At 37.4% G+C, this 19509-nt stretch overlaps 1 protein-coding gene across 1 annotated transcript in view; it reads left to right on the top strand.

Annotated features, from left to right (window-relative positions):
* The window catches only part of LOC136676345 (merlin-like), a 49460-nt gene extending 32495 nt beyond the window's left edge, over positions 1 to 16965 (top strand). Inside the window, exons 15-18 of the mRNA XM_066653283.1 lie at positions 2223 to 2328; positions 5142 to 5269; positions 7311 to 7470; positions 16831 to 16965. Of these exons, the coding sequence (XP_066509380.1) occupies positions 2223 to 2328; positions 5142 to 5269; positions 7311 to 7470; positions 16831 to 16881 (445 nt within the window). The 3' untranslated portion in view covers positions 16882 to 16965. The remainder of the gene's footprint in view (positions 1 to 2222; positions 2329 to 5141; positions 5270 to 7310; positions 7471 to 16830) is intronic.
* Positions 16966 to 19509: the final 2544 nt, after the last annotated feature.

Below are 19509 nucleotides of genomic sequence, written 5' to 3'. Positions count from 1 at the left end.
AGAGGTATCTCAACTGAACAGTAAGTACAGTCCTAAAGGGATCTGCATTGACATCTGTAGGAAAGGTTGGAATTAGTGATTGAAAGGGTACGTTCAGTGACCTTAACATTAGTGCAGTATGTTAGGAACGATGAAAGTTCCACAGGTGAGTAAGAATGTCGATGCAGAATGTAGAGCCCATCTATAGGCACTTGATTTATAGAGTTGGGTGAATAAAGTCATAGGGTCAGATGCATCCTTCATCATGGCTTTAACAACTTGTAGGGAACATGTGTGATGAGCACCAAGCGATTGACCCTGACACTGAAGGTAAATGATGACTATGTTACGCTCTGGGTATAATCTTGCTAACGTTGTTTGGGTCGTACTGCAAACTCTACAATTATATTCTCCATTATGATGCCCCAGTACTATCATTGACATCAACTGACGTGTAGGAAAATGACATGAATCGTATGCTATGGCTTGTGGTACTAGTTGAACATGTAAGAGCAAGTTTGATTAGGAAAGTGCTCTTCTGCATCGTAATTATTATCCAACCTGTGGGTATGCTTTTTGAAAGAATGGTCTCTTTTCATTTTATTATTATTGTTTAGTTTTTGCGTACATAGGTATGTGTAATCATAACGTATAATGTGTTCTCTGTTTTTGGCCTTTTGTTTAATCTTTGTTTTCACTTTATTTTGTATTTTATTCTTTTTTTTTTTTTTTTTTTTTTTTTTTTTTTTTTTTTTGCTTTTTAGAATAGAAAAGGTTATAAATTCTTAGTATTAAGTCTCTCATATTTAAACAGCAGTGTCAGAAATGGGTCTCAGTGGGTACTAAAATAGCTGTATTTACTTTTAAGAAGAGGCATCCACAAGCTTTTGTATATATTGGGAGTACATTAATGCTGTTTTTCTTCATTTTACTGCAACATCACAAATGATCACATTTCCAAAGCCTAAACCCTCTGATCAAACATTGACAGTTAATTAAAAAAAGTTCAGAAAGGCTGTATTCATTTGATTACTCAATTCCCATAGAATTTCTGTGGAGCCTTCTAGCACTTCCTTATGTCTCTACATGTGCATAGCAAAATCCATGTGGAATTATTCTGCTTTTCCATTACCAACAAATGACCCACAAAATTAAACATGGCACTTAGACAACTTTCTTCTTTTCTTCCTCTCTCCCTCTATCTCCTTCTCCTCCCCATCTTTCATCCTCCCTCCTCTCTGTTGCACTTTTCCTCTGGTGGATGTTTCCACCACTGCAGGGCATACTCTGTTTCCTTCCTGCCATAACATTACACTGTACATTCTAGCTGCTCATTAAGTAATCATCAGAGTATGCAACCATGTGAAATTTCACCCACACAGACTTTAAGAAAGAAACATTTGGCAGTGTGCTATTATTAATCATATTGTTTATTGGCTGTTGAGCAAAACACAAATAGAAATGCAGATAATATACATTGATTGACCAAATGTTTGTGGACACCTGCTTGTCCCATTAATACTTGCAAGTCAAGGATATTGATAGAAGTGTGTGTTCTCCTTTCATTCATGCATTTCTACGAGGGCCATACCAGTTGCTCTTACACAAGTGAATGCTAGGGTCCACAATGAGTACACCTTAAAGGAACACTATGTAGTATTTATACCTTAAAATTACAGCTTCAAAATCATTGTGATGCTCCAGTGACCTGTAACAGGGAGTAACGACCCTCTGTCTTTGCTGCTCTGGGGTCAACATTGCAGAAACTGCACTATGTAACTTTTGAAGGAGGGTAGGGAAGAACATCATTCCCTCCCCTGCCTATTAATTTCAGTGCAGTGCTGTAAAAATGAATTACACTAGGGGGAGCCCCAGCAGCAAAATAAATCAAATCTTACCTAGTATTCCTTTAAAGTGAGTGAATTCACTTGTAAATGGTGTCAACAAACATCTGGAATTACAAATAGTACTTAATAATGCATTTAATTAATTTCGGCACTGCAATAGAGAAAGTTACCATTGGAATTTTCTATCTCTGCTCCATTCAGTAGGAGTATTCAATTTCTTTTCATCCATCTACCACCATATCACCCAGGGTTAAGGTCAGAATTCTTATTGGGTTATCTGTATGAACTGATATCACCTTTTTTTGGTTTTACTAAGGATAACTGACTCATTCTAGGTCAGTTAGAGGAGGTTTCCCATGCCCAAGGCAAGTCACTAATACTTATGTATCTCCACAGAGCTAAAGAAGCAGATCAGTTGAAGCAGGACCTGCAGGAGGCCAGGGAGTCAGAGCGCAGAGCCAAATACAAGCTGCTGGAGATCACCAGCAAATCACCCTATTCGGTACACACCACTTCCCCAGCACAGCAGGGCCACTGGCAGCATGCCCTGCCACCAAACTCCCTCTGACACGCATTAGCCATGATGCCAATGGCTGTCGCTCCCTTTTGACACATCTTTTGAAGCCACTTAGTGCTGATGGTTTTTTTGTTGTTGTTTTTTTTCCCTTTGAGACATGATTGATTTTCTTGCTAGACTCATTCTCTCAGTCTTTGAAGTATTAGTATGAGGACAGCTTATACAAGCCAGAAAATATGGTTCCAAAAGATTAAACAGTATTTACAGTAATGTATAAGGGAGTAATATATTAGTACTAGGGCTGTCAAAATTAATATGTTAAAACACATGGGCGATTAATGCATTATTTAAGTACAAGTTTAATTAAATTTAAAATTTTAATTTTAAAGTTAATTTTTTTAAATCAATGGACACTATATATATAAATATAAAAAATGATTCCATTGTGTTAATTTTGCATTGATTCTTTTATTTCATTTAAATATCCATAATTAAAAGCTTTGGTCGGTATGGGCGGAATTCACATTTTCAATATAGTCATACAGTCTCAGAATATTATTGCGGTATGCAGTATATGGTATTACCGTGGAGGTGCTTTGTCAGGCTTTGTGTTGACGATAAAAACCCGTTTCTGAGAGAGCAAATTTCAGCAACTGGTGCTGAAGGAACAGAACATTTCTAAAATAAGCTAAATAAGGCGGTGTTAACTTAAGCACAGCTGATGCTAACAGGCACTTGTGGTTTAGCACACCACAGCAGCTTTTTCAGCAAACTGAGGCTCAAAACACACACATTTAGAGGATAAAGCGTTATACCTGTGAGCACAAAGTTGAGTGAAGGATTTCTTCCTCTCTCTTTTAACCCAAACTCAGCGCTAAACTTACAACTGCGGCTTGTGTTTTTCTCCAGTGATATCAGCAGTCAATGAGCTCCCACAGCGCCCCCTCCCTGTGGCTCTCTTAAATGCACATGAACGTTTTAGTCAACTTTTAAAGACAGAACAGGAATTTGACACCACACACACACACACACACACACACACACACCAATATACCACCCACATTTTGAGATACCATTCACAGTTTTAAGTGCTGCAGTATACCGTATTATCGTTATACCGCCCAACCCTAGCTTCAGTCTTAAAAAGGGACAGTGTGATTCATCATGATTACTCACAGCAAACTGATCCCTCGATTAATAGGTACATTTGTGCTGTACAAGAGCAGATCAGCACGAGTGCAAATGCCTTATAGTATAGCACTTTAAAAATATTGTGTAATTAAGTGATACAAGTATTGTAATGTAGTTTCTGAACTGCTGCTAACACATTAAACTCAACATGCTTGGAGGAGAATGCAAACTGTCCAGTTAGGTTGAGTTACCTGACCTTGGACAGCTGAGGGATCCCTCTTCTCATTCAAGAAATATTTGGCTGAGAGATTGCATCAGTTCTTGTATGTTTTATGCATGTTTGCATTTAGTTTTTTGTGTACGCATGTGATTCATTTGTCACCAGACATAATGCAGTCCATAGCTGCTGACATTTTCTATTCTCCTTCGTTTCTGAGCCTTTGGTGAAATTCCTAGTATTTTGCCTTAAGCAAGTTACTTCACTGATCCTCCAGCCTTATCAGTATCATGTTGACTAGATAAGAAAAGAGAAGGGCTGATACAGACAGTGCAGATAGCTGTCCCACAGGTTCCGCCGTTGCAGGTATTGCAAATTACTGCTCTTTAGAATCAGATTACAGCTGGGATCAAAACGTTTGCCTATTGTGAACGGAGAAAGTTGTCGCCGCATCAGTCGGCTCCATTGAATAACAACCGTGGGGTCAAATACACATCATGTTAGAGTGCACTTCGCTTACTGCCTGCATTTAATAAAACTCTGGCTGAATGTGCAGCTCCGGTGTGTTCTACTGAGCCTGGAATTTGAATAATAATAGCATGAAAATGAAAGATTTTTTTTCCCCTTTATAAATGCTATTAAAGTGGAAATGTAAATGTGAGTAACAGGAGACAGCACCTCCGAGCTATTACTCTTAAGCTGATGGATATTATTCTGGGCATTCAGAAGCTCCCTTCTGCTCTATCTGAATCGCACAGGCATCTAATCATCAGATTTGTGAAATCTAAATGCGTCAGAGGTTACTTCCAGCCTGCGTATTATTAAACATAAAGCACTATCTGACCATGTCTGAGAGTTACATTACAGGACGTCACACTCTGAATGGGGTTTATTCTATTAGCACTGTGCTATGATTTTATTTTGTTGATAGTGTGTTCAACATGTTTTTTAGTTTAATAAATAAATAAATAAATACTTATATAGTCACAGCACTAGCTCTCAATTTTTTTTAGTTCTGTTCAGTTGACAATGAACTAATTGAGTATGTAATTAGTTACCTAATGAGTTTCAGTATGGTGTGTACTATTAATTGTAATATATTGCTTATATAGCTTGCTTAATTTATTTTACTGTATTGTACATTATTTTTGAATGAACTCTTTATAAATGACCTGCTATTTAAAAAAAAAGCAAAAACTTAATCAGTTTATGAATGTAGCTAATCTCTCTCTCTCTCTCTCTCCCTGCCTCCCTCCCTTTTATATCTATCTCTTTTTTATGTTTCTTTTTCATTCATCTTTTAAATTTATCTTTTACTCTCCTTTCTGTTGTGCGTCCTCTTCATCTACTTCAATCTCTTTTCTCATTCTTTCTCTGTTGAATGTCTTTCTTTCATTCTTGTCTTTAATTCCTGTCTTATTTTTCTCATCTCTCCCTCTACCCCTCTCAGGCTGCTCCACTTTCTCCCTGCACTCTTCCTGCTGACCTCCCGAACCTCAGCTACAGTACGGAGAACTTAAGCTTTGACTTCAAAGACACGGACATGAAACGCCTGTCTATGGAGATTGAGAAGGAGAAGTGAGTAGAGCGGAGTATGTGTGAATAAAACCCCCTCTTTTCTTCAGGTGGACCCTTGTGCCTGTCCACTCCGCTCTTCATCACAGTAAAAGCTCCGGATATCTGAGACTTGCTGAGATTTTCTAGGCTTTGTGAAGTATTGGTTTGTGACATAGATTTCCCTTGTTTCTCAAAGGTGCTTGTGGGCTGGTGTTATGATGTGTGTTCAATCCAGGGTAGATATTAATATCTTCAAATTCACAATGATATTTAACACTTACCTACTGTTGCAATTCAGTGAACAATGTAGCAATGGCCATGGTAACATTCCTTTGGTTCATTTTTTATATTTAAAAAAATGTTTTTTGAAGAATATTCAATTCAACATTCAAAGGCCACAGAGGGTATAGGGATTTCATAACGCATGTATAATCACTGAATAGCATATTTATGAGGCAGGACCTGAATATTCATGTGAAACTTATGCCAGTGTTCATAAGATAATAAGATGATTTATAAATTATGGACATCTTATGCTAGCTTATGTATTATCAAGGAAACTAGGACTTCATAATACATGAATAAGCATTGAATATCATTTATAAAGCAGTACTTGAATGTTTATGAACATCATGATAATCACAAGATAATGTAAATGGTTCATGAAGTAAATTACATTGTATTGACATATGGTTCCCTTAAACTAAAATTACTTGACAGGATTTATGGAACATTTTTTTTCTCACTGAGATTGAGTGTAAACAGCAGGTGGTGGGCTTAAGTGCTGGTTAGTGATGTAGCTTATTGGTGTCCACATGACTTCTTCTTTTTCTTACAGGCAAAAAATTAGTAAAAAAAAAAATTAAACTATGACAAATTCATCACATAAATGTTTTTGAAAGGAAAAAAGCTGACTACATTTGTTCACCATGCAGCTGCACTACAGTCTTCCAGCACGGTCGAAAAGCCTACTGGCTAGTATCTGATTGAGCTAAATTGCAATTGCAAGAACTATGATCAGTTGTGTAAATTAACTAATACATAACAGTATTACAACACAAACATGAAACTCAATTAGTTAATCAATAAATGAAAGACACAGAGCCGATCCTTTGATAAAAAATAAGCTTTTGGCAATCTCTTCCGGTTGGTGGGAGTTGTGGAAGTGTGGCTGGGAGAAAGAAAAAAAAAAAGCTATAATTCATTCATTCATTATTTGTAAGCGCTTATCCAGTTCAGGGTCGCGGTGGGTCCAGAGCCTACCTGGAATCATTGGGCGCAAGGCGGGAATACACCCTGGAGGGGGCGCCAGTCCTTCACAGGGCAACACAGACACACACACATTCACACCTACGGACAATTTCTAGTCGCCAATCCACCTACCAACGTGTGTTTTTGGACTGTGGGAGGAAACCGGAGCACCCGGAGGAAACCCACGCGGACACAGGGAGAACACACCAACTCCTCCAGGCCCTGGAGCTGTGTGACTGCGACACTACCTGCTGCTATAATATTATTGATTACTTTGTCTCCCTGCCTCTAGTACATAGGGGCAGCCGTGGCCTAAATGATAAAGAAGTATGCTTGGTATTGGATGGTCACTGATTCAGTCCCCTATGTATGTGTCTGTGTATATCACCGCCACAGATGGGTTAAATATGGAGCCCACATTTTGTCGTACTGTAAGTGTGAAAAGTCAGAGAGTGTAGATGTGGGCAAAAGTCCCTTTGATCAAAGTTTACAAAGAGAAATAAGGATTTTGAATTGTGTGTCACAGTGGATTGTGCTCAAAATGACTAAGGACATGAACCAACAAGGTGAAAAGGTCCATTTTGATTTCAGGTTGATTTTTATCAGCACCGCAGTGTCTGAGCTCAAGGGTATTTAAAGCTTTAACCTGTTTGTTCTAGCTAGAATACAAACGCTGACAAAACACAAATCACCCTTTTAAGTGGCTCCAGAGAAGAGTGTGTGCCAAATGCCATAAATGTAAATGTAAATTTTAATGATCAGTCTTTTAGTAAACATACTATTTCATTTTTAAATGTTTTTTCTTTGATAGAGTTGAATACATGGAGAAAAGTAAACACCTGCAGGAACAGCTGAACGAGTTGAAGACAGAGATTGAGTCTCTAAAGCTGAAGGAGCGTGAGACTCCTCTGGACATCCTGCATAATGAAAATGCAGAGAGAGGCACCAGCAAGCAGAGCAACTTCAAAAAGGTGAGTTTTCCTTTAGAGCTCCAGTTCGGAGTACTCAGCATAGGCTAGTTTTCAAATGTGGATTTTGCTCGCATCGACACGACCAGAGTGAAAAGTGCTTCTGATGTACAAGGCGGGATGGCAAATTCACTTTTTGGTCCATCTGCTTCGGTCCCTGTTAATGTGCTGAATAACTGAAATTTGGAACTTCCTTTAGTCTATGTTCTCTGAGCTTGTCTAAGCACAAATCTAAAGAGTGTATAGATACATATTCATCATATTAGACTTCTTTGACATGGGACTACTGATTTTTAACCAAAAGTAAAAGCCATATTTGATTCTACCCATCTCACTTATAATCAATATACTACACTTCAGTTTAGTACAATGTTCTGATCACTGCACAACTAACTATTTTTCACTTCTGTAACTGGAGTATTCTGATATGCAATGAGTGGTGTGTAGCTCACAACATGCAGCAATAAAATAGAGCAAAATTTCTGACATTCATTGTACAACACTCAGTATATTCTTATGAAATACTTATAACTGAAGCTTCGGACCTCAAATACACTTAATTTATTTACAGATTTTGTGAAAGCGCACAGAAGTATACCTTAATTTAACTTACTCATCACACTCTCGATCCCACAACCAGCTTGCTACAGCATTTAACACCACTGCTTTAACGTATCAGTTCTATATCCCATTTGTTTTCTTAAAATGCTAAATTAATTGTTGGACATATTTGTGGATAAACCTGTTGGATCTGTTATCAGTGGGCAATCTTGCATGTGAAAATGATTTAAACTGCTGATGTATATGGTGGGTGAAGCAAAACTAACTGCCAAATATAAATATTTCCCCATATTCAGCAGGTAGTGGGTGTAAATTTGTCACCCTGGTAGCAGGCCATAGGCTTTATACAGTAGTGACAGATGAAAAAAAATATTCAGGCTTCTATTCATGCTGTATTCATGTAGGAGGTTCAAGGTAGCGCTAAGGTTGAACCTCCTACCTACAGCCTGGATCTTTTTTATTTTTGCTCTCATCTGACACACAGAAGGACTCAATATACATAAGGCACAAAGGTGAAATCTGCTGAGATGTAGAAGTACAAAGTGCCAGCTTTAATTCAAGTATATTTACATTTATATTGAGTGCACCAACTGTATTGGCTCACCTAGTATGGATATAAATACCCTTGAATTAAAGCCAACATCTTGCACTTGAACCTCATGGTCATTCAAATACACTGGAGTATAGAACTAAAAAAATGTCACTGTATTAGTTATGTCTTACGTTATTGCTGGACAGTCAGTGCATACTTAATAAGTTGTTGTTACACTGTGATATTGATTATCAGTTACTGTGGAATTCTATCATAACAGGGATGCTACATTGAGATCTAATGTAATCTGGAATACAATGATTTTACTGTTGTTTTCACACTGTTTTTGATACGTCTCCTAAACCATTATGTGGAGGGTTTTGGTAGTTTTTTGTGTATGTGGATTTCAGGTGATCCCGCAGACATTAACAGTTTCACTGATGAATAGTGGAGGCCATGTGTGTATCGTGTCACTGTGCTTTTAGAATATAGTAGGACACATCAACATAACAGTATATAGCATTATGGGATGGTTGCTTTCATACAAAAAACATTAGTGCAGTCTTGTACTCATGTTGAATGATTAGTTCTGGATCACAAACACACTTCCAGTACATTCCACCATCACTCTATAGAACACAGACAGCTCCGCAGGCCAATTCTGAGGAACGTAATAGCCTTCTAGACAAGGCCTAGCATTGGCCATGGTAACAGCTGTTTGCTTGATATTCTGTTGGTCAGTGCTTTTTTGAAGAAGACCAGTTGTGATTGACTGTGTCAGCCATGAGTGAACAATAAAATAGTTGAATTCAGTAAATAATAAAAGGAGAACCTTATTTTCATAATGTTAAAGAGGTAACCGTATTTGTATGGGTTTTAGAGACTAAATGTTCATGCTTTCTTTTTTATCTCAGGGTAATATATTCTCAAATCTCCTGGAAATAATAACAAGTATTTGTTGAAAGCATTATTGGTTGTTAATAATAATAAAAAGCAATAATGAGAAAGTGGTTACAGAAATATGCCCCTAGCAAGAAGTTAATGGACTGAAATTGAGAATGAAATTTATTCAACTGAAAGACTGGGTTTGATGAAAAACTGAGAATGTTTCATTAAGTATTGGAGGCAGGTTCTGTGTAAATCTGTGGTGCAGACAAAAAGAAATACCCAAAGATGCCCATTTATTAGGCATGCCTAGATTTCCATTTGCCTCCCTGGCCATTTTATTAGGTAGATGGCCAAAACTCTGTAGGCTTTTGTGTCTAGATCAGTTTCTCTGAAATGAAAGGTATGGATATTAATGAGGGGTTTATCACCAAAACTGTATTCACTAATTGTAAGTAGTGCCTGTCAATGTTTGGAAGTACTGTATGTAACTCATGGTTCATTTCTAAAAGTCACTAAGCTTATTCTGTGTAAGAGATGTCCATGAATGCCCTTGGTAGCTGAAAAGTATTAAAAATGAAGTAGAAGTAAAAGTTTTGGAACGCAGGTGCAGTCTGTTACGTTTAATTGGATTTGCCTGTTGGAGCTCAGGCAGAGAAATGTAATGTGTGACAAATTATGCACCCATACTTCTGGGTTTAAGCCCAATTTGCTGAATCTACTTTCTATCTACGTAAAGGATCTTCTCTACCCTCATCGAACAAGTAAAGCACCTCCTGTTCACTAAAAATGAATTACTCTAGTCATGGTGTTTTGCTTTTCTGTGTAATGTTCATCTGAAGTATGAGGGTTATGCAACATTTACAACCATACAAATCACTCTGAATGAAAATGTTTTAAAGCATTACTCTGCGCATGAACTTTAATGCTGCTGGGGGTCTACACCAATCCAACGATATCCAAACATCCAGTGCCTACAGCATAAACTGATCCACTACATACTGCTTCATCAGCCTCTACAAATAGTCTCAGAATACTAATTAGAACACTTAGCAAACTTAGTTGTGTACAAGGATGTGGTGATATGTTGGCCACAAAACCGTTTATAGTGTACTGATATGTTTGTTACTGTTTAAATGAAAATATGATAGAAAATGTGTTGTACTATTAGTAATTGGTAATTAATATTGTTTACCTTAACATTATATAATGTTATAATGAATATTATACCTGTTACTTACCAATATTTAAATGGTTAAAGCTTGGCCTCCATTATTTATGACCAGAATAATTAGTGTTCATATTTCCATGCGAATACCTTGATTCATTACAGAAAACACATGTGATTGGTCAGGAGAGATGTATTAGGCCAGGAGACGTAATAAAGCATTCCGTGATTAGTTTGAGACTCATTTTGACCTTGCAGCCCTTTGTAATATTAGTGGTGCTAAGGCCTTTGCAGTAATGATTGTCCAGTGATAGATTGTGTAGACCTTCTGTGCATTTTCAATTACTTCCTCATGATGACCTTGAGCAGGACACTGTATCCGCTATTTGAGAAATGCACTGCAGTCTATAATGTTTTAGAAACCTTTATATTAAATATAAAATCCAGCAGTCTAAGAGGGAAGTGTTCATCGCAAACATGTCTGTCCAGAGTGGATTATCGCCAAGAATCCACACTATTTATTTTTTAGACAGTAGCGTGCCTTTGTGATGTATTATTCAGAAGTAATTATGAAGCAGAGCCTGCCTGAGTGAACAGTGGTGAGGGCCGGAGCTTACACAGTTATCATTAGCGAATCATCATTCAGAATCACACAGCAGGTGAAGATGTGCTTTCAGAGAGCTGAAAACTCTGTAATTATCTCCCCTACGGATCAGAAAGAAAAGTCCAGCCATTCTTTTGAGGGGAAACTCTTGCAGTCCAACACCAAACAGGCGAAGTCCAGCTGAATACACCATCACAATTTTACCATTTGCACAAGCTGTTAATTAGTTTTTGTTTGTTAGTTGTTGTTTTTTTAACCCCATAAGCACTCTTTCATTCCAAATGGAATTGGTTCTATGAAATAAAATGCAATAAATCAGATATTTCATTACTTCCAGAGCAATAAGCAAATTAAAACATCGTACCCAATATCTTCCTACCCAAGATTTGAACAGTTTAATCAGAATTTACCAAGCGGTAGATTAGAAAGCTCATTCCAGGCACGGACTCTCTTCTTTCGGTTAGTCGGCGGGTGTGAAATGTCCTCGTTAGAGCTGCGCTAATTGATTTCTGTCTTGTGATTACTCGTTAGGTCTGAGGGGCTCTCCTGTGTGTGCGCTGAGAGTCTGCTTTGGTGTGATTGTCTAATTGGACATAGCGCAGGAGAGAGAAAGGCGGTGCACCTAGGGAAGAAAGTCCGCCTCTGCGGATCTACGGCTTTTCAGCAAAGCCAAAATCCGCTCAAATCCTCTCGTCCCTCTGACAGCTGTTGTTTTCCTGACCTGTGTTGAGCCCGTATTTTTCTCATCATCCTGTCACTGCTGGGAGAGCCCTTTCTGCACTTCCAGTTCCAATTAAACTATGGACCATTTGAAAAATATATATATAATAGTGAAAAAAAATATAGTCGTGTCTCCAGTTCCTCCCCAGGCTCTGTCGGAGGGTGCCTCATTTTCCATGTTGTATGGAAACCGGTGTCACTGAGGGAATCTGTGCATATGGGTACATCGGACTCCTATACAGTTCAGTCTTAGAGTTTGGTTATGTCCCTTTTTTTCACAATCCAAGTTATTTGTTTATTTTTATTAATTAGCTTTTCTCAGTAACTGCTTCTTGAAAGCTACACATCCTTTTAGACCTGTAGCTTGTTTTCTCACAATGGAAATGGGGATGTCTATAGGAAACCTAGGGATTTATTTATTTGTTTGTCCTGAAGCAGGTGTTGTTCTAGGTATTTTGGGTTTTTCTTCTTATTGTTAGGAATCCAGTGTTTCTCTCTCTCTCTCTCTCTCTCTCTCTCTCATTCATATATACATATAGATAGATAGATAGATAGATAGATACCCATTCTTAATAGCCCTTCTTTCAAATTTGGCTTCTTTATGCACATGAAGTACTTTGAAGAACTCTAGTTTTATTTATTTAAGCTCTTGGGGCTCCCCTGTTTGAATTCTATTTTTTTTTAAGGCACTGTACTGAAATCAGTGGGGAGGGGGTTGTTTCCTACTCTGCTCCAAACTTAGCAGTGTTGAGCCTAGAGTAGCGGTGACAGAGGCTCTGTTCTCCCAATTACACCCAATTATCAGCGGATCATCACAGTGATTTTGAAGCCTTAATTTTATTTCTAAAATATTATGTAGTGTTCCTTTAAATCTAAACTTTTCAGAAACTTACTCTAAACTACCTTCGACAATGGGTTGGGTTTTTTTTTCTTTTTTTTTTTTATGTTTTATGATGTATATTAAAGTCACATGTCTGTTAGTTTAGTTTAGTTTAGTCCAGCAAATGGCTGCCCTCATAATCTACAGTGGCTCACTAATGGTCAGCACTGAGTCTGTGGGTAAACTACATGGTCTGAGTTGGTCTAGGCAGGTGGAGCCTTGGGCCTGAGGCAGCGTGACAGGGGCTAGTGGCTTTTCAGGTCGGCCTGTTAGGATGATTAATGAGCGCGAACTGTTCCCTGTCCTGCTGTCCAATACTTCCTGCTGCTTAATGTAGCCTGGGGACGAGAAGAGAAAGCCTCTCAGTGAACCGCCACAAGCTGCAGTTGGTGAAGGGCCCTCGCCTGCTGGGATCCAAGCAGGTCTGGTTTCAGGTCCAAGCGCCTTGCATTATGTTAGCATTTTGAATGTCGTGGATAGAGATGGGCAATGTGGAAAAAACTTATCCTTCACTGTCCAGAGAAAAGCATATCTCCTTTTATTTTTTACAGTTTAGTCATTTTAAGTATCTTTTTAGCATATTATTGGTCAATGTATGTGAGTACAGATGTAGTTGGATGTAATTCATTGTGATGTCTCATCACCCCTCTCTAGCGTATCTAGTGGAGATACAGCTATTGAATACACCCCACGAATGCAGTCTTAAGTTTACGCTTTGACATGACTCATAGCCATAAGCCTATATTCAGAAGAGCCCATATTTCAGCTACGTACAATATTGTACAGAACTCTTAGGCACCTAAGATATTTCTATATATTTAAACAAATGCCTTCTCATTAAGAGTGGTGCTTGTATCAAGTTATATATAATCACAGTAAATACAAAAAAATAAATAAATATAAATATATATATATATATATATATATATTCCCGCTCCGGGTGACTGTCTGTGAGGAATTGGTGTGTTCTCCCTGTGTCCACGTGGGTTTCCTCCGGATGCTCTGGTTTCCTCCCACAGTCCAATGCGCCTAATGATTCCAGGTAGGTTCTGGACCCACTGCGACCCTGAACTGGATAATTGGTTGCAGATAATGAATGAATAAATGACTGAATAAAGTAGCATATGTGAGTGAGTTTGAAGAACAATGTTTTGCTCAGATTCTCCTTGAGTTTGTTAAATCAGCAGCACACATTATATAAAAATTTATTAATTAACCACTAAAACTAGGTATTGGAAGATAACCTCAAATAATACGGACTCCACAAGGAGAGATTTGGAAAAAGTTAAACCAAAACATTCACACACAGAGTATCACACTCACTGGAGTAATGTTATTTGGTTTTATTCTAATGTTGGGTGTTATTTGTTGTTTGTTCTTTAGCAAATAATCACTTACTGCTGAGCTTTTTAAATCTCATAATCTCTGGTGCCCAAACTTTTGCACAGTACTGTATGTTTATAAATCAGTCCTTAATACCTTTATATTCCCCAGTGGGTAGTTTCCTCAGAGCCTTTGTTAAAGAGGTCTTTTTTCAGATACCTGCACACTTATTTCAGTATGTGAATACTAATGATTCAACTGGTTAATCAAGTACTGCCGGATTTCTTTTTTCTTTTTCTAATTTCTGCTTTATACTTTTTTCTTAGAATCATAAAGAATACACGTTCTCAAAGCTGAGGCGTTTTTACGTGTTGTCTTAAGACATGCAAACACCATTTTCGTCATTAATCTATAGCACATATAGATATTTATTTTTATGAAGAGAAAGAAAGATGGTGAGATTTAGTTATGCAGCTTGAAGTTGACCCATTAGTATTCACATTCTGAAATAATTGTCAGGTATCTACAGCTTCTTCACTAGGAATACGAAGGAAATAAACAGGGCAGCAGTTCATTGAAACTGCTTTTAAATGTTTACCAGACTGCAAATTGTGAATGTTCACTCATATTTTTTGGGTATGTCAGCATTCCCCCTCAGAACCCAGAGCACCTATAATGTGACAGTGACCAAGGACACTGTTAAAGACGTGTAATTCCAAGGACAAGCTGTTAAAAGAAGTGCTTCCAAGGACACACTGTAAAAGCCAAGTTTCCAAGGACACATTGTTAAAAGTGCCTTTCCATGTGCACATTGGTAAAGCTGCATTTCCAGGAATGCATTACTTAAGATGTGCCTGGGAAGGCAGAGTGTAGCATAGCTGTGCATGGCGTTATTGCTCACAGAAATACATATTGGCTCATTGGCTCATCTGAGGCCATCTCCATTATTCAACCAATGATTCATGAAGGAACAAATCAATGATAAATGTTCTCCTCTCTGGGCAATTGTTTGTGCATTACAAGTGCAGCTACCTTAAAAGCCTACATTAATAAATGCTGTTCATTTTGCGTGTTTGTTATCCTGTGGTTAATGGATTGACCTTTAAAAAAAAGTTAGTTTAATTTAAGAGTTAGTGCACATCCATACAATAAAGAGATATAAACTAAATTTTAAAAAGTATAATTGTAAGCTTAGTGATGAAGTTGAAATAATAGACTATAGTTTCCTTGTTGTAACCGTCTGTATGATTTGAGTGGTGCATTAGTGTGAAATTGATGGCTCCCAGAGCTTCTCTTACCTGGAAATCACCCTCGTATTCCATTTCTCTTAAGGCTGTGATGGGGAATACAGCTTGTTTTCCATGTCATGTTTGTTTTTGTTTTTTGTTTTTCCCGTCATCTCCATCTAATCTTGTTTTGTTTACTCTGCCTGTCCAACGAGCCTACCAGTGAGGCATTGTGTTTAAGGGCTTCAAAACTTCACCGGCTGCAAGCCGGGAGAGATGTGTGATGGGTGATCAAAAGGAGCACAGCACACGGATAAGTCAGTGGGAATTAGGCAAACAGATTGATACACACTCGCACCAGTCAGTCACACCCTTATTGTTGCTCTGTATAACGTTATCATTACATAAGACAATGAGGTCTGTCCTGTCAGTCTGCGTCTGTGACTCAAAAAGCGTGTATTGGATTATTTGTAAATTCTGTTAAATCAATGGTGTTCAGAAGAGTGTCAGCTGCCAATAACAGATGTGTAATATATCAGTTACATAGTAATATTTTTTGTTTAGAACGAGTGGAGCTGTAGCTATAAATTATATTAGAAATCCTGTTATATTAAAAGTCTCTGTTACTTAATTCACAGTAATTGCAACTCTACCATAAAGAAACGTTTTTTTTTTATGGTGGTGAACCAGGTGCATCCTTTCCCAGTTTTAAAATGAGATGATTGCTGTTTAATTATTATGTTATTAACACTTTCACATAAATTTAGCAAAATTCCCAAATCAGTGGGTATTTTTGATATTTTATTTAATTAAGAATGCCTCCTAGAATCATCTACTCCACTACATTTTGAGGAAAGGATCCCTTTTTTAATGCTGTAGAAAATAAATTTTCTCAGTAAACAGATGCATTTCTCAAAAACCAGAAACACATGACCACAATCCGACATAAATCTACACATTTACGGGTTTTGTTCTTGTAATAATTCAGAGACCTGGAAGCTTAAGCTGTCTGCAAAACAGAATTGTAGAATCATAAGCTGAGAAATAATTAACCTTTTGAGCAACGCGTCTATTTTGAGTTTTAGTACCTGGGTTTATTCACATATTTTTAGAGCTGATCTTGGGAGAATCTTGAAGGGATTTATTAATGTAGCTGTTTTATCAGAAAGTTTCCTCATGGTATAAAGGGTTTATATGTCGAGATATTCGTAGGACAGCATGCATGTCTCATATAATCCCCTTTGTGTTATTTGTACAGAACTCTTTAGACTCCGCTCTTAATCCTCTGCTTCAGCAGGGCCTTGCAGGATCAGTGTACACTAATTCACTTCATCTGCTAAGTAAACTCTAGTGAATGCCTTCACATTCTCCTTATTTGTTGGCAACAGTGCCATTAAAAATGTGTGATTAAATGTATGTAATGTGATATGTGTGTAATATTCATTTCTGTTCTTTCTTTTACAGTTGACACTACAGAGCGCTAAATCCAGAGTGGCCTTCTTTGAGGAATTATAGCTGTTGGAATCATCTCTGTGTGTGTGTGTGTGTGTGTGCAGGACTGTGTGAACATTCCATGTACAGTTTTTGGGTTGTGTGTGTGTATGTGGGGTTGGGGGGGGGGGAGGTTCTGTAGAGGTCACTACTTTTTTTTTTTTACCCTTCAAGTCCAGACCTTAAATCCAGACTCCAGAGAAACAGGACTTTGGGACTTCATTTAATAGTAAACTCTAACTGAAACTCACTGGAGTTGGGTTACTCCAGCACCAGGGTTTGAATGCCACTGCTATATAGGATTTTGTATATGATTTTAAGAGCTGTTTGATGTGAAATAGTGGGTTTTTTGTTTGTTTGTTTGTTTTCTGCCTTCAGTCCAACTTGAAACTGAATATATGGACCATCTAAGAGTCCCTGAGGACCAGTTCAAGAGCCACTGTTGTATAGACACATAACCAAGGGTTGCAACATGTACAACACAAATGATGGTCATTTTATTAACTGTCCAAATCCATTAATGAACCCGCATGTCTGTTTTGTGTTTTTAAATGTAAAGCAGATGGTGATATAGTATGTGGTGTGATCTATTTTTAATGACGGTTTTGCCTTACAGTTCTCCCCATGAAGCTCTACGCGATTAACACACTGTAAAAATATTTTAGGCCAACGTCTGAAAGAATGTTTCAGGAATCAGACAGCATATTTATAACCACTTAGTTTTATGTGATTCAGCTCTTAGTGGCAGTAAAGACTTCAAAAGTCAGGTTCACATCACCACCACTTTGATACTCCTTTTTCCAAAACCTTCAGAAATAATCCCAGTGCTGATGGGAACCAGACATCTGAAGAGTTTGCTGCCTCTGGAACCTACATCACAAAATTCTACTTCAGATGGTTATGAGTATGTTGCCTGATGTCTGAAACATTGTTTTATAATTGTTTTTGGCTTTTGGAATATCCATTTGAGAGATACCTGGGTAGACATTGTAGAAATTACTTCTTATCACAGCTTTATAACTGTCCATCGAAATTACTTGGTTTAATCTGAATTGAATATGCAGAAGTGTTGACAAATACGTGGAATAACTCTTTAATAAACAGTTGGACATGGGGCATCTGCTACACACGCTCGCATGATCATGTGCTGTACAAAAACACCATTAAAACTCCATGGTTTTTGAAATGTAACCATTGTGAAGGAAAAGGGAATGCTGTTTTATACACTGTCCTGCACTCTGTGTGCTCTTTTTCCTGTAGATTCCAGGGAAATGTCCTGTTTTCTATTAAGACTGTTTTCCTTGGATGAAATGTGCTGTGATTTATCTGCACTCACCTTTTTGGGGATTTTAATGAGTCTGTATTAAAGCTTTGGTTTCCGTTACTGGTGAAATGCTAGTGTAGAAAAGAAAACAAACATTAAATACTGGGAGAAATGAAGGCTTATGAAGCATATGACACTAATGAAGCCTTAATCATTACTTAAACCTTGTGCAATATTCACTTTCAAGTATGAAGTTTTGAGACTATGGTCAATATTTTGATGAGTATAGATTAAATACTTTGTACATATACAGGTTTTACAAGTACAGAAAGTCTCCTCACACATCAGCAGCAGGTTGTTTTAGATGGTACTGTGACATTTACTGGACATAATGGTACCTTACTCTTTTAACCTTGACTTTATTATTAAACTACTGCCAAAGCTGTTTTCCACCAGCAGGAAATGTCTTATAGTAATTGTTACTTATTGTTATAGTATAGTGTTGTAATTGTTAGCACAGTCTTGAATTTATTTTATGATGTGCTTAAAATACAATTGTAAAATGATATATTTTCATAGGCATCTTGAGTTTTTTCCTCTCTACTTTCAAGCCTGGTCCTTGTTTAGCCTGCCGTTTAGCTTCACTGTGTGTCCAAATGTTTGTAGAGACCTTTAATGATGAGGGGTTTCAGCTAAATTACAGTGTGCACGTTACAGACATAGGTGTGCACATATTGTATAATCTTCATAGAAGAGCATCGCCAATAGAATGGCATACTCTTTTGGAATCACGGTAGCAGTGGAAAGGTGTGGAGAACACCATCCAGTGATGTCAATCTGTACAGAACAGTAGAGAAACTATGATAACAAACAGACAGACAAAATCCCTATTGATACAATTGATTTTGGACCTTTTAGCACCTTTTACAAGCAGGTATCTACAAACTTTGCCATAAAGTGTACAGCTACTGTTCTTCAGGCCAGACACTCTTAATTGATTGTGTATATTTGCATTCAGTATGTGTTTTTAGTTTGAAAACCTTCCTGCAAAACCTTTTGGATTATGTATTTGCAGTGTTTTGTTTTTTTGTTTGTTGTTTGTTTATTTTTAAATAAAGTTGTTTACATTTTTGACATGTAATACAATGAGACTTCAGAGAGTTTGTTTATATTTATTTTGAAGGTAATTTGTGCTGAGGAATAAATACATTTACGGTCTAAATATGCTCCATATTTATTTGTGCTTATCAATAATTGCTAATGCCATTCTTACATATGAACTTTGGAGAAACTCCAGAGACACTCTGGAGTATTAGGTCCAGAAAATACAAATGTATAATTTCAGAACTAAAACATTTAAACATAATTAATGACATTGTAACTATGTA

Source organism: Hoplias malabaricus, chromosome X2, assembly GCF_029633855.1.
Source record: "Hoplias malabaricus isolate fHopMal1 chromosome X2, fHopMal1.hap1, whole genome shotgun sequence".
Classification (NCBI taxonomy): Eukaryota; Metazoa; Chordata; class Actinopteri; order Characiformes; family Erythrinidae; genus Hoplias; species Hoplias malabaricus.
Note: the sequence above shows the minus strand (reverse complement) of the source record. Positions and strands in the feature narration are given on the sequence as shown.